A 27,889-nucleotide genomic window follows, 5' to 3' on the forward strand; every position below is an offset into this window, starting at 1 on the left:
AAAAAAGGTACAAGAGCTTCTTTGGGGCGTCATGCGTTGTTTGCGTGATGTTACCTCAATTCGGCAGGCGGAAATCGCAGCAACATCGCACAGCGTTTGGGGTGCTATTGCAAATCACGGGCAACGCACAGGCGTCCCGCAATTTGCAATGATTTCTGGATCGCGGGCAGAATCGCAGTGATTCTGCCCGTGATCGCTACGCTCACATGTGAACATAGCCTAAAGTTCACCGGTCACCAGAGACTGCCATCAGTACCGCCGTGCACCATCGCCCGTCACCTGTCACCCATCAGTGACCATCGCCCGTCACCTGTCACCCCATCAATCACCGTCACCTGTCACCCCATCAGTCATCGTCACCTGTCACCCCATCAGTCACCGTCATCTGTCACCCTATCAATCATCGTCACTTGACACCCCATCAGTGATCCTCACTTGTCACCCCATCAATCATCGTCACATGTCACCCCGTCAGTGATTGTCATCTGTCACCCCATCAATCATTGTCACTTGTCACCTCATCAATCATCGTCACCTGTCACCTCATCAGTCATCGTCACCTGTCACCCCATCAGTCATCGTCACCTGTCACCCCATCAGTCATTGTCACCTGTCACCCCATCAGTCATTGTCACCTGTCACCCCATCAGTCATCGTCACCTGTTTGCCATATACATGCAATCACTTACTGATCGCCTAACGACTATATGCGTCGGCCATTAAAAGCTAAATACTGGGGTTATGGCAGCAGATAGCCCCCATAACCCCGGTATTTTTTGAAACGGCGGGCGGTCGGCTTTCAGATAAGGGTGGTCCCAGTGGCGGATTCGCCGCGGAATTACCCTTACGGTGCAGGGGAAGAGGTGCCCCCCCCCCTCCTGCCGCGTCCCAGACGTTTTCCCAGCTTACCGGACCAGCCGGCAGCGGGGAAAACTATCCGGTCCCGGATCCTCAGAGACAGGAAGTCGAGTGAGGGCAAGATGGCCCTCACTCAACTCTATGGTCTTGGAGGACCGGAGCTACGTCAAAAGACGTTGCCTAGCAACCGGTTTAAAGGGCCGCTTTTTTTTTTTCTTTTTTTTTTTTCCTCTTTCAACAATTTTTTTTTTTTCTTTTCTTTTTTAGTGTAGTTGTGAGGTGTGAGGTCTTTTTGACCCCAGATCTCACAATAAAGAGCACCTGTCATGCCTATTTCTATTACAAGGGATGTTTACATTCCTTTTAATAGGAATAAAAATGATCAAAACATTTTTTTTTTTTAAACTGTGTAAAAATAAAAAAATAATAAATAAAATAAATAGGAAAAAAAAAAAAATTAAAGCGCCCTGTCCCCGTTAGCTCGCGCGCAGAAGCAAACGCATACGCAATTCCCGCCCACATATGTAAACGATGTTCAAACCATACATGTGAGGTATCGCCGCGATCGTTAGAGCGAGAGCAATAATTTGAGCCCTAGACCTCCTCTGTAACTCTAAGCTAGTAACCTGCAGAAATTTTTAAAATGTTGCCTATGGGGATTTTTAAGTACCAATGTTTGGCGCCATTCTGTGAGCATGCGCAATTTTGAAGCATGACATGTTGGGTATCTAATTACTCGGCGTAATATTATCTTTCACATTATGGAAAAAAATTGTGCTAAATTTACTGTTTTCTTATTTTTTAGTTCAAAAAAGTGAATTTTTTTCAAAAAAATCGCATCTGGAAGACTGCTGCGCAAATATGGTGTGATAAAAAATATTGCAACGATCTCCATTTTATTCTCTAGGGTCTCTGCTAAAAAAAAATATATAATGTTTGGGGGTTCCAAGTAATTTTCTACCAAAAAAAATGATTTTAGCTTGTAAACACCAAGTGTCAAAAATAGGCCCGGTCTTAAAGTGGATAAATGGACAACTTTGTGTAAAGCGCTACTTGAATGTTAGGCCTATGTATGTGGCCAGGCTGTGAAAAAGTGTTTCACATGTGGTATCGCCATACTCAGGAGGAATAGCAGAATGTATTTTGGGGTGCAATTTTTGCTATGTACATGCTATGTGTTAGAAATATTGCATAAATGGACAGCTTTGTGTAAAAAAAAATGTGTTTTCATTTTCTTTCCACATTTTCCAAAAACTTGTGGAAAAAAATGACATATTCAAAAGACTCATTATGCCTCAAAAATTATACGTTGGGCTGTTTGCTTTCCAAAATGGGGTCATTTTATGGGGGTTTCCATTGTCCTGGTGCTCCAGGGCCTTCAAAAGTGCGATAGGTTGTCAGGAAATTATATGTGTAATTTGTGCTCCTAGAATGCCGGACGCTGCTACTTGAATGTTAGGCCTCTGTATGTGGCCAGGCTGTGAAAAAGTCTCACACATGTGGTATCGCCATACTCAGGAGGAGTAGTAGAATGTGTTTTGGGGTGTAGTTGCAAGTATACATGTGCTGTGTGAGAGAAATAACCTGTTAATATGGCAATTTGTAAAAAAAAAAAATCTTCATTTTGCAAAGAGTTGTGGGAAAAAATGACAACTTCAAAAAACTCTCCATGCCCCTTATTAAATACCTTGGAATGTCTACTTTCCAAAAAGGGGTCATTTGGGGGGTATTTGTACTTTCCTGACTTTTTAGTGTCTCAAGAAATGAGATAGGCCTTCAGTACATCAGGTGTGAGCAAGTGTGATCAATTTTCAATGATTCGCACCATAGCTTGTGGACTCTATAACTTTCACAAAGACCAAATAATGTACACTTACTTAGGTTATTTTTACCAAAGATAAGTAGCAGTATAAATTTTGGCCAAAATTTGTGAAGAAAAATGACTAATTTGCAAAATTTTATGACAGAAACAAAGAAAAATGTGTTTTTTCACGATATTTTCAGTCTTTTTTTATTTATAGCACAAAAAATAAAAAACCCAGTATTGATCAAATACCATCAAAAGAAAGCTCTATTTGTGTGAAAAAAAGGACACAATTTTTGTATGGGTACAGTGTTGCATGACTGAGTAATTCTCAGTCAAAGTGTGAGAGCGCTGAAAGCTGAAAATCGGTCTGGGCAGGAAGGGGGTGAAAGTGCACTGTAGGCAAGTGGTTAAGATCACTGTCTGTCCAGCAATATTAAGCTACTCGTGTTATCATAACTTGGAACGGATACATTCGGTGTTTGATGTTGGTGGAACATACATGTTACTGTAGGACTAAAGTATGGCATTCTGCTGGATATCTGAACTTCATTACATGAAGTGTCAGTCTAATGCTGTGTAATCCTCAATGTAACACCTTAGTGATAACCAGCTACTTATGTTATAGCTGCCATTATAGGATTAATATCCAAAGTGTATTATCTGCGAGCAGCAGGCAGACACACAGCCATAGCTCATAAAGGTTATCAATTCCTGTGACCTGAATTGCCTTGGGAGATCAATTTTCTGTTGCCCTAATAAAAGGCTGGTTGGCTCATACAGAATTCTCTATGAATGCAAATATGTTCCTACGAACACTTTAATTTTTCCATTTCTTAGCCAACTTCATGCTTTTAAAATACTAACTTTCTTAATTTAAACCCTGCTAAAAGGGGAAAAAATGGCTTTCAATAAATATTTTTTTTAATGTACTGTTTTATAGCCTTTTTTCCCTTTGTTTTTATGCATCCTTTTTGTCCTATTGCTATATTATCCAGTTTATTTAAAAATAAAAGCCCTTTTGTCTGTTCAAAATTTGTACGGCTGTTTTTAAAGTTCATTATTATGACAGCCATGACTAAGGATCGCACTGCCTGATAGTTAAAATCAGGCTTGCACTGTAAGTATAAGTGCTAAGTACATAGGTGGTCTTTCAATATAGACATCACCAGTTTGGCGGTATTCACCAGTAGTCCATAATGGTGGCTGGAGGGGGAGAAGTAGCATGAGTATGCATTGCAAGCTCTTTGTTTGTTTTGTTCAAGTGACAGGGCCCCTAATAGCCCACCCCCTTAGCAAGGTGTACTTTCTCATCCACACTCCCTTACTGCCTCTCTACTGCCAAAGTCCACCCTGGGACAGCTCCAGTATCATTGACATTCCCCCACATTACAGTGTTCAGGCCTGGGGATTTGCTGCTCAGGCCCAAGAATGGTAGCATGGGGAGGTTCACATGCTCTTCCATATCTAGAAGCCCCAACTGAATTAGAGTAACGGAGCAAGGGCTCCAAGGAAGGGGGTTGACAGCGAAGTAATATGGATGGGTGAGGGGGTGTCAAAAACAACATAAAAACTGTTACTGAGTGAGTGATTTTTAAACAAAACTTTTTAACTCTTGAAGAAGGGATCCAGCTTTACTATTTTTCCGAAAGCATGTAGCTCCCAGTACCATGCACATTTTATAGATTGTTATCTAGTGCTCAGCTTCATGTGGTGGTTTTTCCCAGGTGCTGTCAGGCATCAAAAGGTCGACGATGTAGGTAAAACTCGACCCACTTTTATGTAGTTACAGCAACACAGAGAAATAAGGTGATGTTTATTTCATGTGCATTTGTCTTTAGAATGTGTCTGACATCCCGAGATTTTAATAGATTTCAAAATAAATACCTTGGACAATGTAATTTGCTCCAGGGAACAGTAAACAAATGACTTTATGATTTATCTCACTTTTCATTTATGCAGTCAAGGATTTTCCAAAATTTTTGCTTTTCAATCAAAGGCTCAGCCTAACTTGTTAACACACATGTACATTTTTGTATTATTAATGACAAGCTACTGTAAATCACTGTTGCAGAGATTAAATAAAATGCTGAAGGGCAGCCTGGGTGCAGATCAGTCATAAATTATTGGCAGCAACACAGCATGTGGGAATACATGAAATGTGTATAAAAACATAAACTCATGTCTAGCAGGATGGTATTTAATTGTGACTTGGAATTTTGCATTACTTTTATGATTTTCTTTTCAAAAAAGTCATAGGATTCCCAAATGAAGTTTTTCTCAGTTACATGTTTCAAGACTTTGTATTGATAATACACATCTATACACATAGCTAAAATGCTTTTCATCATTAATGATAACCTTATCATTTATAGAACTGTTAAATTGACCATACACTGTTAGGTTATTCTTTCATTCACCCTGCAGGCTGAACAAAAGAATTGAACAGGTTCCTCTATACAATACAGCACTGATAGATAAATCTTCAGCTATACCTCAAAATACTCAAACAGCAGCTGCATCAAATTTCACATCTGCCTTGTTTGTTTTTATATTCAATATGTTTAATTAAGTTTTTCACAAATAATACAAGAGAAAATAATAATGCAAGAGCTACATCAATGAATACACCTTGTAACAACAGTGTTTCCTTCAATTGTTAAAGCAAATGGTGTTGGGCTGTAGGGAGTCGACAGGGCCACCCATGTGGCAAAATGTGGCTAGTTCATCAGGAACCAGCTGAAATTCGCATAGTATATGGCCAGCTTAAAAAAGAACTAAAGTTTAAATAGAGTAATGGAGGGTTAAAACCCCTTTGAGTAATTTTTTGCCACATGTGCCTCATTAAGGTATTTTTCCTTTTCTTCCTGTTTGGTAGCCTAAAGAGGAAGTGAAAGAAAATCTCTCCAACGTGAGGGAGCCTCTGATTGTCACTATTACTAGTGTCCCCATTGGATGATTTCCAATCTATTCCTGTTCTAGTGACAACCTAAAATTTGGGATTTTCATTTTCTTTCACAAACAGGCAAAATAGAGAAGGTGACTCTCCTAATTGAGGCACATACAGCTATAAAAACCTGACAAGTGTTATAATCCCTGTCTCCTCTGAAACTGTTATGATACCTACTGACCAAAATAGATGTATTACAAAGAGTAATAACATACTTCATATGAACCCCAAGGGCATGGGTACACTGATGTTTTTATGTCAGTAAATTATCCAATATGCACTGTTCTGCTCAGAGGATAATGGCTTTTATATAGGGATGGATCCCCTGTCCCCCATGACTCTAAAGCTATTTCTCCCCTGATCTCCCCCGATTAACTATTGGGTTCTGACAGGGTGGCAGCCCCCAGCCAGAACACAGCGGTCAGCATTCTCAGCCATCGGCTGAGAGCACTGATGGTATGCCAATCAGCATGCCCCTTGAACAGAAGGCAGCCGAACAACTGGAATCTGTTGGACTGACTGTCGTACATACACTGGCCGAATGTTAGCCGGTTTCTATTGCCGCCTGATATTCGGCCTGTGTGTACAGCACTTTAGGCTGAGTGAAGGCTGGACAACCAACGTAAAGTGCTGCATGTTGTCCTTTTCAATGATGGTAATCCTATTCAGCACAAGCAACAGTAAGAGCATAGAATCTACCTCATGACAAAGAGGTGGGGTAAAAGGTTCTCTTGTACCCTTAATTGTTTAGCTCATCCAAAGCTGATACATCAGTTTTTGGTAGATGCTAGAGAGGTAGGGTCCTTTCACATGGGCTTTCCACCCAGCAGACTTGGTTTTGCTCAGCGGGGATCGATCGGCCATTCCCCACGCAGCAGGCAAATGACAGGTCCATCTCCGCTTACTTTGCAGACCTGTCAGATCCCCGCTCTCCTCAATGGCAGATCGGATGAAAACAGACCACCTGTCCGTTTTCATTCGATCTGATCCTCAAGACGGATGAAAAATAGGGTTTCCATCCATCTGGATTTAATGGACAGGATCGGATCGGATAGCAGCGGGTGTCAGCGGACATGTCACCACTGACCTCTGCTGCTTCATAGGGGATGCATGGAGCATCAACTGACTGAAAAACTGACAGGTGGACCTGAACGGAAAGCTTGTGTGAAAGGGCTCGTAGAATGCCAGTTTCTTTTGAAGACTGTTGTTGAGATATCTCTGCTCTTGAGTTCCTGAGTCAGCACACCTGCTCTAACCATTATTAGGGGATTTTGTATCCTGGAGAAGGCAACAACATATGATGGAAAACAGAACAGGTGTCTGGAAATGCCCAAAAATCCCAAATAGAAAGGGTAGATTCAGGAATTATAGCAGCGATATCTCACTCTTGAAATATCTAAGACATTTAAGATATGGGTTGACTGAGCCCACCAGGTACCACCTCTAATGAAAATATTGCTTTTGACCACACTGTAGAGCACCTGAAAATGTTTTCCATAGAAGTCAAATCCTTGGCTTCATTTACCTATATCATCCTTCAGATTTATAACAACAGGATTATGAATGACAAATTTGGGCAGCTCCATTTTTTTTAATACAAATATTTCTTATCAATCAGTTCCAATTGCTTTTTTATGCAAATAGTTTTGCTTTTAATGGTGATCTTGTCTTTTTTTTTTTTTTGCTACTTTTGAAGGGATTGTGTTCAGGACTCAGTCTCTTGTCCTGGTGCACATCTGAATGAATAATATAGGTATACCTCTAGAGACATCCAGACATTCAGAATCAAAAGATCAGATTTACAAATATTAAATAAATATTACATTTTTTAATTCAGGACCAACCCCTATTTTACTGAGTCAGAGGGAGTTTTTTTCCATCTATAATATATATATTTTAATAGTTTACTTGCCAGTTGAGTGCCTCTAAAAATGAAATCACTCTGTGTGACATTTACATGCAAGGCAAGTGCCAGACTCAGACATGAATCTTCCTATGGGAGTCCATTGCCCTCGCTATAAGTTTAAGAAGATTGTTCATTTGACTAACCGGAATGAACCTTTTTCCTTTTTTCTGCAAAGCATTCTTAACCAGCTATTATTCATAATGAACTGTGTAACTGTTTTAATTATAGCATTACACTGAGTGCACTTTTAAGGTACCCAAATTACATCAATCAGTGCTGATCACTATATAAAATGCCATATAGTTACTCCTAGGAAAGAACGTATTAATTGTAATCAGTCAAAAATGTTTAGCTTGCATATTGTCCCAGACAGACTTGGAGGGTTGCCAGTTAGTAGATATAAATTTAGAAAAGATGAAAAAAAAAATAGCTCTCAGTTCTAGGAACTATTGAACTGACAACAAACCTGCTATTGTCATTTTGGGGATTGTGCTTTTTAAATATTTCTTTTTTACTTAAAAAATATATATTTATATAATCCTATAATAAAATCATACTTCAGAAAGGCATTACACATCTCCTGTGTATGTCTTAGCTTAAATTGTAAAAAGACCTATAAACTGTGTGATGATGGCCACCCACACTATAATCTGTTTGCACAGTGGTTGTGCAATCTCCTTTAGATTTTACAGAAACGTCAGATTCATCCAGCTGCAGTAATAATTAGAACACTTTAATGTGCACTATGATGAGATCATTACTTAGCTTTTTTCATCTATCAGGAAACCAGTGGGGCCAATTAGGTGTCCTGGATTCTCATGAGCTTACGAAGAACAAGCTGACAGGCAAAAAGAGCAGAGAGATGACCTTATCAGTCTGCTTCTACTTTTTCAATGTCCAATCACAGGATGGGTGACCTAGCTGTGTTGCTCAACTGCAGCAGATAAAAGGCAAGCAACCAAGCTGCCTGTGTTTGTATCAAGGCTGTGTAACTCTCATGGCTAGAAATACAGAAAAACAAATCATTGGGCAGATATGTACATCAACTGTGTATTTAGATTTTCTTTACTTTGAATCCAGCTTTAGTATAGACCAGATGGAAAATAAAAATGTCCACAACACCTCTTCTGATTCCACTTGGCCGAGTACAAACTGGAAAACTGGATCAATTCATTAATTGGTTGTTACAAGTAACACAGGACCATCTTACATTTTTAAACATTGCCCCTTGATTTTAATTTAAAACATTATTTCAAACATTATTTAGTTGATAGATAGGAAGAATATTTTAGATAAAAATCTAAAAGAATGCTTTAAATATTATTCCTGACCATTTCTTTAGGTAGTCTTTAAAATATTTTAAGCGAAAATGTAGGACCCCCAAAAGGTTTTTTTGAGAAACATTTAATCCCAGCTGGTGCACTTTATAAATTAATTCTGCAATTAATACAATAAGATCATATGTCAAGACATGTTTAATTACCCTGACTTCTCTCTATCTTTTCCCTGAACTTACAATGGCGAGCTCACCCTTTAAATACTGTTAACAAATGGGATAGATCCGTATATGGAGAACTCTGGTTGAGCCTTAAATTTTTAGACTGCTAGGTAACATCTGAGTCCGGGCTCTGTTTATGTATGACAACGTTGTCACTTTTTAATTTTTGTAATGGGTGGTGGTAATAATCATTAAGTGAGTTTTTGAATGCTGTTTAACATCGTGTAATAAAGTAATTTTGTATAAGTCAAACTAATAGTATTATCTATAGTACCTACTTTTTTCTTGGGAGCCTTTCCAGTGTTTATTTTTTATAGTCTTGAGTTTAGGTACGGTAATCAACACCATATTGGTGATATAGTGGACTATATAAACTAAACAAGACTATATAAACTATCTGTCCTCTTATGTTGGGAAGTCCTTTAAACAATCCCTACTTTTTGTATTATTTATATTCTTTTAAACATTGTTTAGTTGGTAGATAGGAAGCATATTTTAGATAAGAACATAAAAGAATGATTTAAATATTGTTCCTGACTTTTTCTTTATGGTATTCTTTAGAATATTTCCAGCCAAATTTAGGACCCCAAAAGGTTTTTATCTGTTGAGTCTATGTACTAGCAGAAAATAGGCTTCCAACCATTCTCCAGTCTGTCAGTCATTTCATTAGCTGCAGATCCAATGGCAGATGTAGGGTTTTTTTTTAAATGACATCATAGTCTTTACAAATGGCCTCATACTTATTTTTTGGCAAGAATACACTGATGATGCATAATGATCTGTGCTACATTACTATGTTTGCTTGCCTCGTTTTTTCCGCTTTATGATGTTTAAATGCTAATGCAAAATTTCACTAGTATGAATTCTTTAAAATTACTAAGTTAGTATATGTTTTTTTTTTTTAAGATGGTATGATGACAACTTTGCAGATTACTTGTTTTGTGTTTTGAATATCAGTTACAAAGTAAGCAACATCTGCTTGAATGAGACCCCGTTCACACTGGGGCGACCTGTCAGGTGACCTGGTCGCCTGACAGGTCGCCATAGGTCGCCTGCCATATAGAAGCTGTGGACCCGTTCTAATAGGAGCGACACAAGTCGCTCCGACTTAGAAAAAGGGTCCGGAGCTTCTTTGGGGCGACCCGGAGCGACCTGCATAGACTTCAATGTTATGAAGTCCGTGCCGGCCGCTCCGAAGTCGCGGTGCGAGCAGCGCGCCGCGACCTATGAGGTCGCCCCGGCAAGTCGGATCGCCCCAGTGTGAACGGGGCCTGAAGCAGATTGTATGTGCCATGAAACATTGTACCTCATGGTTCACTTGTTTTGCTAAATGCTAAAAAAAATGCACAGTTCATTTCTATTGGGCCTTGAAGGGGAGCAGTCTGTGTTGCCATCAGATTTTGACTGTTATATTCCCTGCACTTGTTAGGAATTTGAAGAAGAATGTGATTAGCTAAAATAGATAAAAATGTTGTTCAGTGAGACTAAGCTAACTGTACAGAATTGGCTACTTTATGTTGACTTGCATTATGAACACTTTATGGCCTGGTTCACACTAGTGACTTGAGTCACAGAGAATCGTATGACAATCGAAATCACATTGTTTTCAATGGTGTTTGTTCACATCAATGCAACTCAGCATGGAACACATTTGCAAAAGGTTCCTGTACTACTTTGGTGCAATCCCAATGCGATTTTGGCACCATAGAATATGCAAACCACATCCAAGAAGCATCGGAGTAGGGTCCAAGTATCACTGAAGTAGTACTACATAATCGCACTGAAGGTCAGATCAAAATCACATCACACCACAGCAGTGTAAACCTACCATAAAATGGTTTTCTATAAATTTATGAAGTATCCCAGATGATGTTGACCCCCTCAGTGATATGAACAGGTCCCTAACATGCACAGCTCTTGTAAGCAGCAGTAAAACTGGAAGGCTAGACTAGAAATCTGTCCACACAGAAAAAGAGGGCCTTAATATTTAAATGAACAGCTCAGATTCACCTGCATAAATTCACCTGCGTAAAATTAGCATATTAGAACTCACTGCTTTTGGTGTAATGAAAAACAGGAGACCTATTGGAGATGCTCCTGCGTAAAAGAGCTTCTATTATTTTTTAAAACATTCTAATAAAAGCAAACATAATTGTGCTTCTTTACAGTATTATACAAGCCATAATTCTGTTTCTCTGCCAGTCAATAAGAAAGTTACTTTATATAAAAAAAATTCTATAGTAAAAAGCATTTTAAGAAACTCTGAACAACTAAGCAAAGTTGAAAGCTTCTGTGCAAGTCAGGTTTTGGTCTGTTCTTGTTAAATCTCTCCAAGTGTGTTTACACAAAGTTTGACTTTCTGGTATTTCTTTGCTTGCACAGACCTGATCCACACCTATTTTGAGTCAACAGTGGCCAAGAATGGTGCAGAGTAATTAAGCAGTGCAGAACGCAGCAGCGGCAAACTGAGAAGTATGCCCTCAGAGACCTCTTCTCCCTTACATCACATTACAGCCCCAGGCCATGCCTTCATAAAACAAACTGAGTTTTTTAGACCTTAAAAAGCCAGTCTGAACTATTGAAAATGGGGCAAATGTTGCCTCCTTGTTGGATAAAACAATTTTCTCTTCTTAAAAATGAAGGAGAGCCAGAGGCATGAGGGAAAGAAGTGCAATTGAAGGCATACATTGTACAGAATGCAGTGTGTGTGTTTAAATGATGCATTGCCTTCTCTGTCAGCATAGAAGAATTAGGCGACAGTAGACTTCAAATGAAATCTGGGTCATTTAACAGTTTCACTAATATTTTATAAGGCATGTGGGTATTTGTCTATAGTAATCTGATAGGGCTTCCGCTCTGTGTTGCCAGACTATACTGTTTTTTTTTTTTTCCCCATATATACCCATTCTGTGTTGTTAGGTAAAGGGCAAGGAAACCTACATATAAAACATACAGGTGTGAATTTAAAAGGAATATACGAAACATTACTTTTTTTTAGGGTAAAGTAATATTTATTATACAGAATTTACATAACGCTAATAGTTTACGTAGTGCTTTACAACATGAGGGTAGACAGTACAGAAGCAATACAGTTTAATACAGTAGGAATCAGATAGCCCTGCTCATTAGAGTCTACAATCTAAGAGGGAGGGTCAAGAGATACAAGAGGTAATAACTGTGGGGGATGGACTGATGGAGAAAATCTGCAGTTGACAGGTGGGACCAGATAGGCTTCTCTAAAGGGTTTTCAGGGATCGCCAGAAACAGAGTAGGACAGAGTAGGATATAGTTGGAAAGATTAGGGTAGAAAGTTCCACAGAATAGGAGAGGCTCTGAAGAAGTCCTGGAGGCAGACATGGTAAGAGGTGAAAAGGGAGCTGAAGAGCAGGAGGTCTTGGGAGGAACAAAGAGAACAATTAGGTTGGTATTTTGAGACTAGGTTAGTGATGTAGCTGGGGGGCCAAGTTGTGGATGGCTTTATAAGTTATTGTTAGTATATTGAATTAAATTTGTGGGGGGAGCAGAAGCCAGTGAAGAGATTGGCAGAGAGGGGTAGCAGATGCCGAATGGGTTGTAAGGTAGATTAGCCTGGCAGCAGCATTCATGATGGACTGAAGCCAATGAGGAGGGAGTTGCAGTAGTCAAGGCAAGAGATACATTAAAGATCACCTTTTCTTTTAGGACTAATTTAGGATAAAACAGGTGATAACATAGAGAAATGGACAACATACTAAGAGTTAATGCAGTGTGAAAGGTAACATTTTTAATAGATTTCTCATTGTCAATGGTATTCACAGTTCTCTGGCATAAGGAAAACATGCATTTTGAGCTATCATATAAAAGGAGAAATGTAGTAATTATAAAAAATATTCCATAGCTGAATTACTGGTAAAGATCAAGTATTCTGAAACAATGAAAAAATTGTATCAGTTTACTTGCAGCATTTGTCTTTAAGAAAGCCCAAAACATAGTGTTTGAACTGCCCTGTTTTCCTTGGGGCTTTTTTCTGGCTCATACCCCTTCCTCCTGGCTATCTGTGTAAAGCTTTGCCTTTGTAGGTGTGCTGTGTTCTCTGGCTGTTTCACCTGTTAAAACCTTAGCCCTCTGATTTGCACATAGAGTCTGGGCAATTACATGGGCTATAGTGGTGTTGTTCATTGTACCACCCAAGCACCACCAACAAAAGAAAACCCATGCATGCCAATGAGTTTAGTTAGCTGGAAGGGTCACAGGACAAGTGGTACAAGAAATTGCAGTAACATTATAAGCAGGAGACATTTGCTGGCTCACAGTACATTCCCACAAATTAGCATCTTTTGGAATTAAGAGTTGTTGCACTACATCAAGTGACCCAAACTTGAAAAACAAATTTAGCAAACACTTTATATAATTTGTTTGAACACTTTGTCTATTAGTTCAGCTTGAAGATATCTCTTAAAAAAAACATGAAATATGTTTTCAGTTTAGTGAATTGAATTATCTAGTAAATGTCCTGGCCCCTGCTGTCTATGAAAGTGTAATAATGTTAAATGTAGTTAGATCTTAATAATTTGTTGCAGTAAACACGATCTTAAGACAAGCCAATGTCAATCAGTGTGCACATTCAGTTGCAGACAAAGCTGAAGAAACATGTTCAGGTGAAGCTATTGTTTCAGCTTGATGTTTTATTGGGTTACATGTGTGCCTGAAAACAGCTTTTGCTGCATAAAGTAGTACTAATAAATTATTGTGTTTTATGCTAAAATATGTATGAATATCACAAAGTCAAATGTGTAACCCACATTCTGTAAACTTTAAAGAGTAAGTGAAGTCTCAGCTTGGTATAAATATTTATCAAATGCTTTGTAGTGGAAGAATGCACATGAAATAACTCCAGGGTTATGTAGGCTTGCATATTATGAGCTTAGTAAGCCACTGTCTAACATAGCAGACAGTGACTGATGTTCAGCAGTCTTGTCTTGTGTACATTGGTGGATTCCAACGCAAGGGAGGAGCACAGGACCAGGCTATCACAGCATCTCAACTGACAGCATGATATTATTTTTAATCACTGTCAGAGGCAATTATGAGTTATAATAATACAATATATACTTATAGCAGTACTGTGGAAAATAGGTTATGCTTTTGCTATCCAAGTCTATCACATGCAGGGTAACATGATAGGGGAATGTTAGGTCAAATGTTAGGCAGGCCACAGGTTGCAGGAAAGAAATGGCTTGATTCCCCTATTAACACAGTCAGTATTGTGTTCTCGTGGCGGGAGGGACAGGGATCTATCCCTGCTGGGAGAACACAGTGATTATTGTTAGCGGCTATAGCCATTGGCAATAACCTCATGTAAAAGTCCAGCATGCTGGTTGTCCCCATGTCAATCGATAAATCAGCTTGGGTAAAATCAGCCTGCCTATAGATGGTTCAAATCTTGGCAGGTCCCTGCTGAGATTCTAAACACATATGGCCGGCTTTAGGTAACATGTTGAGAAAGAGAACTCTCTGCTCTGTGTCTGGGCCCTGCAGAAAACTGTTCAATGTAATTCAGTAAAATTACTCCAGATACTATTAGACTGTGCACAAATCTGTTTATAATTAGTGAATTGCTACATGTCCAAACACTCTTTTTGGTGACAGGTTGCGTTTAAATGTTAGCTTAGATCAGGGTTTCTCAAACAGGGGTTCCTTGAGCAATCAAGAGTTTCTAACTCCCAGTAACCATTGATATCAATTATCTTTTTAGTTGTGTGTAAGGGAAGCAGTTTTCCCACTAGTTAACAATGTCAGTGTTACCCCAGTGCATGGGACCGTGGTGGTCCAATATAAGATGCCACTTTTCCACTGACTACCAATGTGAAAGGGCGCAAAAGCATTTTTTTCTGGCCATTATTATTTTATTCCATTTCATGATTGTTACTGAAAAAAATTTTTTTATATAGAGCAGGGAGTGTTGAATAAAACTAGCTGCTGTGGGTGTCAAATATGCTAGATACACTACATTTTTTATATGTATTATTATATTTACAACCTACTACCATGCAAATGTGTGGAACTGGAGAAGTAACAATTTAGCAGTAGTTCCCTGAGACATTAAATTTATTTCAGTTCCTCTGTATTTAAAAGGTTGGAAAAGGCTGGCTTAGATAAAGTACATATTGTGATACAATGCCTTCTTTTTCTTCTGAGCACAGGAAATCATTGTAACAAAGGCCACCATATCAGAAAGTAAAGTTGTACTAATAGAAATCCTGTGTCTAGCTGACTGTGATCTCACTAATTTCCAAGGCAATTACCTAGTAAAAACAGGCAGATCAGAAAAGTCGCTGGGAAGTCACATCTATTCTGAAAATTTCAGGACAGGCACTCCGAAAACCCTTAAGCTATTGGATCATTATGACAGTCAGAAAACTGGTATCTTCTGAGGAAGAAGACATACTTTATACTTTCTTGGTACAGGATTCCTTTAAAAATCAGTTTATATTAAAGGTACACTTGAGTAATCCTGAAAAATGGACATGAACATTTTTTTGTTCTTCATCTTGGTTTTGATTGGTTACACTAGTTCACCTTGTTGTGTAAGTAGGTCTTGTTAACAATGACATGAAGTTTCCAGCCACTTATTTTAGACAATTCAAATTCCAATAATTGTTGGCCCTGTGCAATTTCTCCTGTGTACTCCATCACGCTACCAATGCAACATGGTGCAGTGGATTTATGAAAAGGTTTGGGTGCTTTTTTTGGTCCCATAGACTTTAATGGGTGTGCATGGAAAGTGAACGTAAAATGCATTTTCTTGTGTACATAATCCAGTCTTCTCCTACAAAAAATGCATGAAGCATGAAAGCGCATCAAAAACGCATATAAAAACACACAAGTACGCACTACAAACACACACTAAAAATTGCATGAATATGCACATGCATATTGTGAACCTAGGTTTAGTCTCCTTTTAGTCTGACTATGCCCATTATTGATCAAGTAGACAACACTAAATGCAGAGATGCAATTTTCCAGGAGCTAGGTTGCACAGATTGGCAGGAGGTAGAAAAGTGACCCAGAGGCAAAATGAAAGCCCTCTTAAATCTGATTGCAAGGTATCATGGGAAACGTACATAAAACTCAGATTAGGGTAAACTAAGTGAACTTTCTTGCTTTAACAGAATTGCAGTGCTTCTAGTGTTGCATTACAAGGCTCACTGATTTTTTTTTTCTTGCCTAGAGCCCTAAAAATATATTTGCCTAAAAATAATAGCAAAAATGTATTTTTCATACACTCAAAAAGGCTTGGTAAAAATTATGCAAATTGTGACATTTCTTGCTTTTAAGCTTCTTGTTGTCAAACCTGCAGCCATCTTAAAATCCATGTTACATGTATAAGATTAAAAAGTCCAAAACATAAACACGTATATGTCTTCAGCATTGTCTTCGCATCATTTCATTTGTCAGCTAATTGATCATCTTTACCCTGGGTGTTTTATCATACTCTTACAGTGGAAAAGCTTTGACATAGTGCTCTGTTTTTTCTGCATGGTACAAATTTTTCATTACTGCCTGAGGAGGAGAGCTGGGCTTGAAGGAAAATCTACTGATTCGTATGATTGATGGTCTTGCTGTGATTTGAGTAAATTCCAATATTATGTTTCTGAAGTAGGTGGTTAGTGAAGCATGCATACAGTCTCTGCTTTTTGTACATTGTGAATAATGTAATGCAGTTTGGGGTTCCAAATTCAGCAGTACAAAATATAGACAAAGGCTAATTCAGACTGTCAAAGTGTGACTTTCTGTGTGAAGTTGTCGCTTGTTTATTTGGTTGGATTTCCTAACAGTCTGCAAATTTAAGAAGTATTAGAGGTTGGGCAATGGAGATTGGTAATTATGGTGATCTAATATCAATAAACTACTTCTTTGTCACAGTGATTTCACTTTAAAGAGAGGAAGGGCTCTATAGGTAGAGTTATTTACCATGACAGGAAAATATTACAAGCTTATTAAGACTTTAATTGTTTGTCTCTATTATTTAGTAACACTGAAACATCCCCCATGCAGGCTTCAAAAATAGAGTGGGCTTTTCCTTTGGTTGTCAGGCCCATGCTCCAACCTCAATTATATAAATTAGCTCACAAAATGTGAATTGACATCAGCAGTTGGGTTACCAGTTTTCATTTGCAGATGGGGATATAAGCACAATCTGAAAGAGCAGCCCCATGTATGTGGTATATGATATAAAGATGATGAAAGCTAAAGTTAGGTCTAAGTATCCAACATGCTTTTTCAAAATAGAGTGCTAGATATGTATATAATATATTATATGGCTGAGCTTGAGGTGTTACTCCTTAGTACCACCACTGATCTGAAGGCATCTGGACACCATTAGACCTGTACCGTCATCTACCTACAAAAGTGAGAAATTCTCAATACAAAGGTCACAGCTGCATTTACCAAAACTCTCTAGCAATAGATTGTATGATCATGGAAAATGACTAAAGTTAGGTTCTATAAGTTTAAAGTCACTTCCCTCCTTCTAATCCAATAGTTTGGCTAACTATTTTGCCCACCTTGTATCAATACATATAGAACCAATGACAAAAAGAGTCAACTGTCATCCTACTCTGCTAGCAGTTGTTTTCTTGGTGTACAAACACTGAATCATGTACGTGTAAGTACACAGTACACTACCCCAGGAACAAAAGTTAACTTTTGGACAGATTGGACTGGAATGAGGGACAGTAGTCTGAAATCGTATTTCTTTCCATTGAGGGACTCAAATATTCTTAGACTGTTGGTTTATACTCATGCCCACAAGAGAAATGGACACTGGCAACAAACAACCACCATGCCCTAATTTTTTGCTGCTGTCCTCCGGAGAGTGGACTTATTGTTTTCAGCTCTACTGTTCTCTGTTCATTTGGAAGAATAGTTTTACTACTCTACAACTGCTGGTAGATTCATGCCAACTAGATTAAATCTTAAAAGTGTTGGTGAATTCATACAGGATATGTTCAGTTCTGAAAGTCCCAACCCAACAAACACAGATATTATGTTTGCAACAGCTATGACTTCTGAACATTTCTCTAGTCATCTTCAAGTAGTGGTAGATTCAGGCTGGATATTGAAATCCTAGTTTTGGAAAAAAAGAAATCCTTAACAGTTCTCCAGTTAGCATATCAGCTCAAGTTCCCAGTTTACTACTTATAAAGGTGTTTTCTTTCCAGTCGGCAGTGACTAGTATTATCCCTGCTGCAATTTCATGGCACTCCATTATGGATTTTTAGATGACTTTCTGTTGAGGGAACAGTTAGTGCAGGCTTTTCCAGATAACGTGGCTTTGACTGTCCATAACTGATTTGAGTGGATCTTAAGCTTTCAGAATGTTTCAATTGAACAAACTTCTTTGGAGTATCTGGGTCTAGTCCTGGGCACAGCGTAGGCCAGAATATTCCATCCTCAGGAGACATTTTTGACTCTCCAGCTCTGAAGAAGTCCTAGGCACACTGTCAGTGGGATGGACTTGATTGTTGGAAGAGTCTAATTTACTGATCAGTATCCTGGTGTTTTGGGGTATTTAGCTGTCTTAACAGCATTGGACCATCATGCTGGAAGGTAATCCTATCTGTATTCAGTTAGACAATGCCACGATGATGGCGTCCAGCAACCAACAGGAAGGAAGCATTAGTGTCACCATGGTAAGACCACCTATTGTGCCATATACATCCCAGGTGTGGACAGTTGACAAGTATTATCTTCTGCAGTGCCTGGACCAGGCAAAGGGGTCTCTACACCTAGAGGTGTTCCAAGACCAATGTAGCAGGTGGGGGATGCTGGATACTGGCTTCCATGCTCAAAAACAACTGGACTGGTTGGTTTTCAAGTACAGAGATCCTCCAGAGCAAGCAGTGGATGGTCTGGTGGCTTTGTTGGATCAGTACACCCCAATCTATGTACTTCCTTCCCTGAATCTCCTTTCTTCTTTGCTTCACAAGATTTATTCAGGCCTCCTGGCTCTGTACTGGCTTATTCAGATGTGGAACGCAACCTGGTATGACTTCTGACAGCCACTCAGTGGGCACTACCATATCACCAGGATCTATTGCCCCAAGGGTCAATATGCCATCCTTCTTCATAGTCACTGGCTTTGATACCATGGCTGTTGAGGCTCATGTTTTGTGAGATAGAGACGTCTATGAGTCTGTGATCCCTACAATGTTAAAAACTAGAAAGTCTCCATCTAGCAAGGGCTATTATCGGGCACGGAAGGCATACTTCACTTGGTTTGAGTTTGGGACCTTTTACCTCAGGGGTTTTCTCTAAGTGACAAATCCTCTTCTTACTGCAATTGGATATGGACCAGGATTTGGCTCCCAGCACTTTCAAGGTCTAGCTTTCTGCCTTATTTATCTCATTTCAGTGCAGATGGACTTTCACATCTTGATTTTGACTTTTGTACAGGGAGTCTCTCCCTGTTTGTTTCCCTGAGATTTCAAGGCATCTAAATCTGTTTTTTTCTGCTCCTCAGAAACTACCATTTGAACCCATTAGATACATTCCTCCCTACTGTAACCCACAAGGTGGTATTCCATGTAGTCATCACCTCTGCAAGGCAAGTGTCTAAATTGGGAGCCTTATCCTGCAAGAACCTTTTCTGTTTTTGCATAGAAAGAAGGTGGTGATGAGGTCTCGGACTTCCCTCTTGCCTCAGGTAGTTCTACTTCTTCTTTTATCTGGTTCCAGCTCACTAAACAGAGTATGAACTACTCTATTTTGCCTCTCTCTCTCACCCACTGCTTCTTTTGAGGAAGACTGATGCATTTTTTGTAATTACAGAAGGACCCTTTAGGTACAAAACTTCATGCCAAGGTGCACTCTATTGGATCTGTGAAAGTTTCTTGTCCTTTTCAGTTCTATCAAATGACTGTTGTTTTTCTTTGGTCTGTTAGCATTGGTTGATATGTTGCCCACCCCTCTGTTGGACTCCATTGAGGGACACAGGTTCCCACATTCTGTATTTATTTTAATGCTTTTGGTACTACACTGCTACAATCCTGAGGTATGATGGTTGTGAGTGGGGTTATCCTGACAACTTTTTTTGCCAGCATCCATTTCTCCTGTAGACAACAGTATAACCCAACAGTCTAAGAACTTGTGTGCTCCTTAAAGGATTCCAAAAAGTTTTTACAAAAATTACAAAATCCTATATATACACATAGGAATTTGTTAATGACAGTCACAAGCTTGATTTGTAGACGGCTGTGTGCAGCTATTGAAAGTCCTGTCATTCTAGGCCATGGTTATTTAGCACCATGTCAATCTGACCCTGATTAAAGTGTGATTTACACACTACGATTACCTCCTAGGGGCTAGAATGATGCCTTTCTGATATATATAAACGTGGAGTCAACTTTAAAAGCACCTATAATTTTATTTCTGAAATTGCTTCTAGTGGGCCAAAATAGTATCTAACAGCTTAAAAAACACTATGACATTATTGTTCCTTTACATACAGTAAATGTACCCAACTGTATTTATGATTTCAATCTAATACATGGTGTGCTGTAAATATGTAATGTTTTCAAAGGCTGTATTAATCTGGCAAATTCACCACTGCATATAATTGAGGCACTGTAAGAGAATAAAGTATGATGATCATAAAGATAATTAGTTGTTTCAATGCAATAAAAGCTAAAACATTTTTATGTTATGACATTTAATTAAGGGAAAGCTGTGGTAGCAGTTTTAAAGAAATTTTAAGGCAAATGACACTTGTTTGAAAGTGCTCTGCACATTAACTAATTAACATTAGAGTGTAATTTACACAGTGCTACTGTACTGGAAAAGTTCTTGAATGGATATAATGTTAGAAATCCTCAAAGTCTTAGGTAAATTTGTAGCTGGTATTTTTTTGATTTAAAAAATGCAGCACTGTGTTTTCAAACACTTATAATTACCTTTATAAACATTGGCTATAAACAGACATCTTAATCACTATATTTTTATGTTTTAGCTACCTTTATAAAGTTAATGCATGGAAAATATATGGTGTGGAACACGCATTTATTCTGAATCAATATGATTATTCTGGAGAAGACAACTTTGAGGCAACTGTTTTAGTCCCTGCCCCTGAGGAGCTTGCAGCCTAATGTCATGAAAACACTCTAGGGTGCATGTCAGTAAAGACTGAGGACAATTATTCTTACCCTACACAGTTACAGGAAAGCAGGATATTAACCATCTGTATATCGCCGTACATATATATGTGGCCTTGTATTGAGGAGGCTATTCTGAAATGATGGCTGAGGCTACAGCCATGATTCCTGAACTGTTTTTCTCATTTGGCAATTCCCTATCAGGTAAAAGTGATCTGAGCAGCTATACAGCTGCTGGATCACTTTTACAGGCAACAGAATGGGGTCCCCTCCACCCACCACCACTGCCTTTCCTGGGCTCTCCTGTTCCATCGGGAAGCCTGGGACTGATCTTGGACGGCATCTGGTGCACTATGAAGAATGGAAGGAACCAAAAGTGACAAGGATTTTATCACTTCTGGTTTTTGATTTTTTTTCGTTTACAAGCTGTTACGGACTTATACATCTGATTACACTGATCTTGGTTTGATCAGATTCATTGCAGGGCTAGAGGAGAGATCTGGGGGTCTAACAGTTCCCATATCTCTCCACAAAGAGGAGATGGCCCATGCTATCACAAGGGGTGTTGTGTTGTGGAAGTACAGTGCAAAAACATTTTTTAAATATTATTAATTTTAAAAATAAAAAAGTGGTAAAATTACTCCTGCCCCTCCATAGAGAGATAAAGCCTTCCAAACCGTATTTATGTAATGCTGTGGTAGAAATTAAGTTGCATTTTTTTCAAAACCACACAACAGCTGCAGAGGTATGTATCTTGTTGCATATTTGCTAATTTGAGATTTAGAAAATGCAATATAATTGTGATAGGTCTTTTACTTGTTTAGATGTACTGTGAGGTTGATTTAAATAAAGCAAAAAAAAAAAAAAAAAACCTCACTTTGCAGGGCAGGTCTGCTGACTTCCATTAACCAATGTGCAAGCAAAAATGCTGTTTTTTTTTACCTTGCACTTGATTATGAATTCTTTGCAAAATGACAACATTTACTAAGATCTGGGAGGAATTCAACTGTAAATTGCAACTTCTCTTTCTAGGGAACAGCCTATTTGCCTTTAGTAAATCAACCACTGTATTTCTACTTTATATTTCCACTTTTTGTCACCATGGGTTGTACTTTAAGTGGTTGGTAGTCAAACCTGGACCTCAAACTGAAATAGCAGACACATAAGGGTTGATTTACTAAAGGCTGTTCACTTTGCAAGGGAATTTTCCACAGAGCTTAGTGACTGTAGTAAAATTGTACTATACAAAGAATACCCAATCACATTCAAGGAGAAAAAAAACCTTTTTCCATGATTGGATGATAGCTGTCAGCAGAGTTATTACCTCATTTACTAAGCTCTGGGGAAAAAAATCCTTGTAAAGTGCATTTTCCCTTGCAAAGTGAACAGTCAATTTCCTTTAGTAATTCAACCCCATAATATTTATACAGAGAAATAAACCTTTGGTATCTCTTTAAGCAGTGTATTAAGTATATAACTTTTATTAGATGGACTTCTTGCAATAACTCATTAGCAATAAGGACAGCAGCACATTTGTAGATGTTTCAAACTATTTATTGTTATAAACCACAACTGGTGTGCATGGCAAAAGCTTTCTGAAGGGATGAGAGAAAAGGTCAAAGGCCATCTTGGAAACAAACAGCTTGACCAGTTTATTTAAACAGATATGAGGATGGGATGCTGACCTCAGTTTGACTTCTTTTGGGAGGAGCAAGAATGCCATTTTATTACTACCCAGAAGGAAAAGTCTCTTGCATGTGAATGCACCCTTAAGGCACACAAAGAAATTACTGTTTTGAAGAAAGAAAAAAAAATACATTTGTTCACAAGACTAGCAGGCAGAAGGGGGATCCTTAAAAAGTTGAATAGCTGCCAAAATCCTTTAAATATTATAACATTTATTATCTTTTTTTTTTTTTTATTTATTGTATACAAATCTAAATATGCCCACTTGTGAGTGCACATTCAGTGAAATATAGTGTTTTTTTCACACTCTTGGAAGCTACAGCCTACTGACAAATCTTTAATTTGCCATTTCTAATGAATGAGAGTTAAACAGGCAGACAGTTGCACCACATACCGATCCCTGTGGAACTGCGGCTAAGAAACAATGGCAAGTGGACCTTAGTCTGAGGAGGCCACGGGAAAGTGTTTATGCAGAGACCTCCTGCCAGGGCAAGCATTCAGAAATTTGTGTGTGTCACAAAGGGTGGGATACATGCACTCTAAACTGAAGGTCAAAGAGGCTGTTCATGACAATAGGTTTGTTTATTTCTTTTTTTGTAATAACTTTTATGCCATTTTATATTTTTAAAAAATATTTTTGATTGTGTAGTCTTCCTTGATTACCCAATTAAATTAAATTTAATGATTTTTGGTAGACAGTTGGTGACGGGGAGGGGGGATTTTATTTCCCATGTTCTCCTGGCATCCTTGCCTTGTAAAACTTGTTAAAATGTAGCAATTAAGTACTCTATATCTGTATGTACTTACGTTTTCATGTATTTGCTCATGTTTAATGGTTGTATTTTACAAATGTGATTATCTAACTTAAAAAATCAGTATATATCACCAATAATATTACTTCATTTGTTGCTGCTTACTGCTATAAATGAGTGCAGAGAGTTTCACCACATGCTTAAAAACTTTATTTGCCAAAGTCTATAACTACAATGATGTCATATGATGTTGAAATAGCCTTTCCTACTGGAAAGGGAAAATATTTTTATTTTTTACACTGTAAATAAAAGTGTATTGCTGTAATTTTAGCTGGTCAGTGAGTTAACCATTTATTTTTTGACCTTTCATGATTTCTGAAGAAAATAGGATTATATGAGCAAATGCGCTGTGGCTTTGACCTTGTCTTGACCCCACTCTTTGAATAAGCCTAAAAAAAAAAAAACCCTATAAGTGTAATGCCTTGTTCTGAACTCCCCAGCAGTGTGTGAGCAAGTGGTGATAAAAATCCAGACATTCCCTCATTTGACGGTATACTGCCATCACAGTTCATTATCTTAATAGTGGGCATTAAAATAGAATTAAACTCCAAAGGAAAAGGGAGGATTTTATTAAAAGTTGTGAAGAAGCCACAAAACAAAAGCTAGCCATGCTAGACTTATTGTATTAGACTTCACCCTTCAAGGCGTTTTGCGATTACTTTCCCCCATAGAATTGGAAGTAGAGTGGCACACATATTGTTTTTCAGCAAACTTGACTAATTCCCTCATGTAGAGCTTAAATGGAAAAGTCCAACTGTGGTAAAAGCAGACAAACATAAATCAGTTCAGGATGCACTTGTACAGTGCAAGGTCATCAGGGGTTAGATGGGTTTCAAAGAAAATGTATCTCCATGTAGAACATTTGACTAAACTACAGTAGTCCTGTTGTCTGCTAAAACCTCAGTTCTATTATCTTTATTTACATTTACAACATTGTAGAAAGAAAACCATAGTGGGGCAATCCAGAGTACCTGACAAGTTTTACATTTCCAGCAGTTTAATATACAGTAATCAGACACAAAAAAGAGTATTTGTAATTGATTGCAATGTGTTGTTCTCAGTACTTTTCCAAAAAAAGTGTTCAGAAGTTTACCATTAATCCAGTTTATTTTGTGTGTGTTTTCCAGGTTTATAAATGCTAGAAGAAGAATAGTCCAGCCTATGATAGACCAGTCCAATCGAGCAGGCAAGTCCTCTATAGTAACTGTATTCAAGTCACGCAGGCGAAAATCATCATCAAGCCATTCACCGGGAGGTCCAATACCTGGTAAATAAAAGCAATGCCGGGAGTAAAACAAAGGAAGGCATCAGTCCTCTACTATTTTTGTAGTGGTGCAACAATTGGTTTAAGTCACATTTTTTTCTACACATTTTAACTTTTTGAATGAGTTTTTCTTCTCAGCTATACTTTCTGCTACTTTAAACACTCCCTGGTGCATGGCTTGGTGTGGAAATGCTGTAAACTTTATTACCTGTCAAAAGGGTAAAAGGGTCAGTATCACTTATTGGACTCAACAAAGTTCAAAGACACTCACAGAGGTAGATCTTTTTTTTATCTTTACCTTAAGGCATTTTACTTGAAATCATGCTTGCTATGTGTTCAACTAAAACCTACAATGCAATGCAGGAGTCTTGTTTTAATGTCTTTGGGAACTCTGAATCTGTTTAACAAAATTGTGTTGTATACTCTTGATACAAAGCAAGAGATATCAACATCATTTACAACAATGGCATGCTGGTCAGAAAAAATGGTGTTGGGCTTCTTTTAGTTACTAATTTGTCTAAAAGTTCTATCAGTAATGGCTTTTCAACATGCAAACATTCTTGTTGTATGTGAACTGCAAAAATGTGGGAGTTTTATTATAACTGCAAAAGTTGGAGTTTTATTATAACATTTCATTAATTTCATATTATTTTACCATTTTATAAAAGCAAATGAACACAACTGCTGTAATTTCAAAACTTATAACAAATACAAAACATCTAATTGCTTGTCATGGTCAACTATTCCCATTTATTTTAGCGTTTTTATCGCATCTCTGTCTATGTGATTGTGTCCTTTGGAAATGAGACCATAACAGTATTTTTATGCCTTTAGTAAGTCAAGGAACACCTTACAATCCTGACGGACAACCGATGGGAGGTTTCGTAATGGACGGCCAGCAACACATGGGAATTAGAGCGCCAGGTAAGAGTGAATGTTTCTCGTATTCATTTATATAGTATTGCTTATTGGAGCACGTGTTAACCAGAGAGTTAAATGTTTAATTTGAGCCTTGATATCTTGCGCTATATCTTGAACTGTCTGCTAATCGTTATATGGCTGTGTCAATCTGGGTGCTTTATCTCTGCCTTGATTTTCTTGCAAATGGTGTGTGACTGTGGGGTCTTTTGGTGCTTTCTGTTCACTTCTCTGATCTGCTGGCCTCTTCTTGGATTTTTATCTCCCTTATAGGACCCATGAGTGGAATGGGCATGAATATGGGCATGGAGGGGCAATGGCACTACATGTAACCATCATCTAGTTAACCAATGGCAAAGCAAGGGGGAAGTAAGTACAACGGGGGATGCTGTTTCTATTTTGTCCAGGATTTTTTTTTTTTAATGTGTTTTCTTTCTTAATGTGTATTCTCCCTGCCCATAGCTCCATGCTTGTTCATTCCTTTTCCATGAAATTGCAGGTATCCTTTATTTTCCTACTGATTTTTTTTAATGTTTATCTGTTACATAGAGCACTTTGCACATTGTACGTTTACTGTTGTGTTGATATTATACAATACTGACCACATGACAAAACAAGAAACAGGCAGGGGGTGAGGGGGAGCAGGTTGTCATGGCAACAGACTGATTTGCAAACTGTAAGCAGTCTGCAGCAGTGCAAGGAGAGGAAAGAGCATGTCCCTGTAGTGTCATAAATCTGCCTAACCACAGTTGATGCATGAGTTACACTTCTTCACTAACCTACAAGACACCAGATTGCAAACAGGGACTTTTATAAGCAAAGTAAGTGCAGAGTTAGGCAAAAAAATAAATAAATACACAGCTTTATACAAAATTCCATCCGAGAAAAACTTTGAAATTCCACTTTGCTTCTCTTTGTCTGTTCTTTATAATAGGATTATGTGTGGCAAAAGGAAAGTAAAAGAATACAAAATAGAGGTGTGCACAGCAGGTTGTGCAGCTTTGCCTGGGCTAATTGACTATATCCAAATTAAGTATGCCATCACTTGCAGTGTGACAAATGGATTTGACTCATTCAGTATACAAAAATAGAGATCATTAATGCAATCTTCAGCGGCAGCCCCAGTGAAGTCTAGAGAGAACGAGAGAGAGAGAGATTGAAAATAGTGGGCCACAATCTTGCTTTGTATTATTTAGGAACGAAAATATTATTCTTCCCTAAAGGAATGCAGAGCTGTGCAGGCGCAATCTGATTTTCTGTTATTGTTCTGCCATCAAAAAAAGGCTGCTGCGGTTTGTTGTTTTTCTCCCTTCTTGCTCTTAATCTATTCCTAATTGCAAGGCCAATGTTGTGTGTACCCTGAATTTGAATCAAACATCAAGCTCTGGGAAGCCATCAGCCTCTGTCTCACACATCATGAACATTCCCAGTTTAGTTAATCTAAATATTGTTTCTTAATTTCTGGGTCAATTAAATTTAAATGATGTATGCTATGCTTCATAACCAATTAAATTAATAGGATATTATGAAAAATATCATTACTTTTGATTAAAGACCAGTGGATATGGTATATTTTATAAGTAATTTTCGTTAGTAAGTGGAAAAAAAAAAAGAAAAGAAAAACGTTCCTTTAGGCTAGATTAAGCAGCCTTTCATTGCTGGAGCCCTGAGACCTGAATCCAAGGTGTTCATGCTGCAACATTACTTAGAACTAAAGCCAATTGAACCTACTTAGGAATAGCGTTATGCCGTTCACCCTTGATGATTATGGAGCTTATAGCTCTCTGAGACAATACACCTGTCAGTTTTCATCAACTAGAGCAAACCATGCAGAAGACAGAGGCCCACAGAAAGCAGGGGGGCTATTGTTTTACGTTCCGTTTCCCCATTGTTCTCAAATTTAGTGAAAGCTTGACTGAGTTTGTAGTCTGATTTATTTTAAACGTTCATGATCACAAGGAAGGAATTAATTGCTAACAGTTATTGATTTCTTGCATGTATAAAGGGAACAGAAATGCTCCCATTTATCAGCTCTACATAATGCATTTTATTTTAAGGTAGT

At 38.2% G+C, this 27,889-nt stretch overlaps 1 protein-coding gene across 2 annotated transcripts in view; it reads left to right on the top strand.

The window, feature by feature from the left end:
• MEIS1 (Meis homeobox 1) overlaps positions 1-27,889 on the top strand; it is a 192,581-nt gene that overhangs the window by 159,797 nt on the left and 4,895 nt on the right. The window contains exons 10-12 of one of the 2 annotated variants that reach the window (XM_082250165.1): positions 24,773-24,835; positions 25,748-25,833; positions 26,101-26,196. In XM_082250165.1, coding sequence (XP_082106291.1) covers positions 24,773-24,835; positions 25,748-25,833; positions 26,101-26,159 — 208 coding nt within the window. In that variant the 3' untranslated portion in view covers positions 26,160-26,196. The remainder of the gene's footprint in view (positions 1-24,772; positions 24,836-25,747; positions 25,834-26,100; positions 26,197-27,889) is intronic. The other variant, XM_082250164.1, reaches the window with a different exon arrangement.

Source organism: Pelophylax lessonae, assembly GCF_965119305.1.
Source record: "Pelophylax lessonae genome assembly, chromosome: 3".
Lineage (NCBI taxonomy): Eukaryota > Metazoa > Chordata > Amphibia > Anura > Ranidae > Pelophylax > Pelophylax lessonae.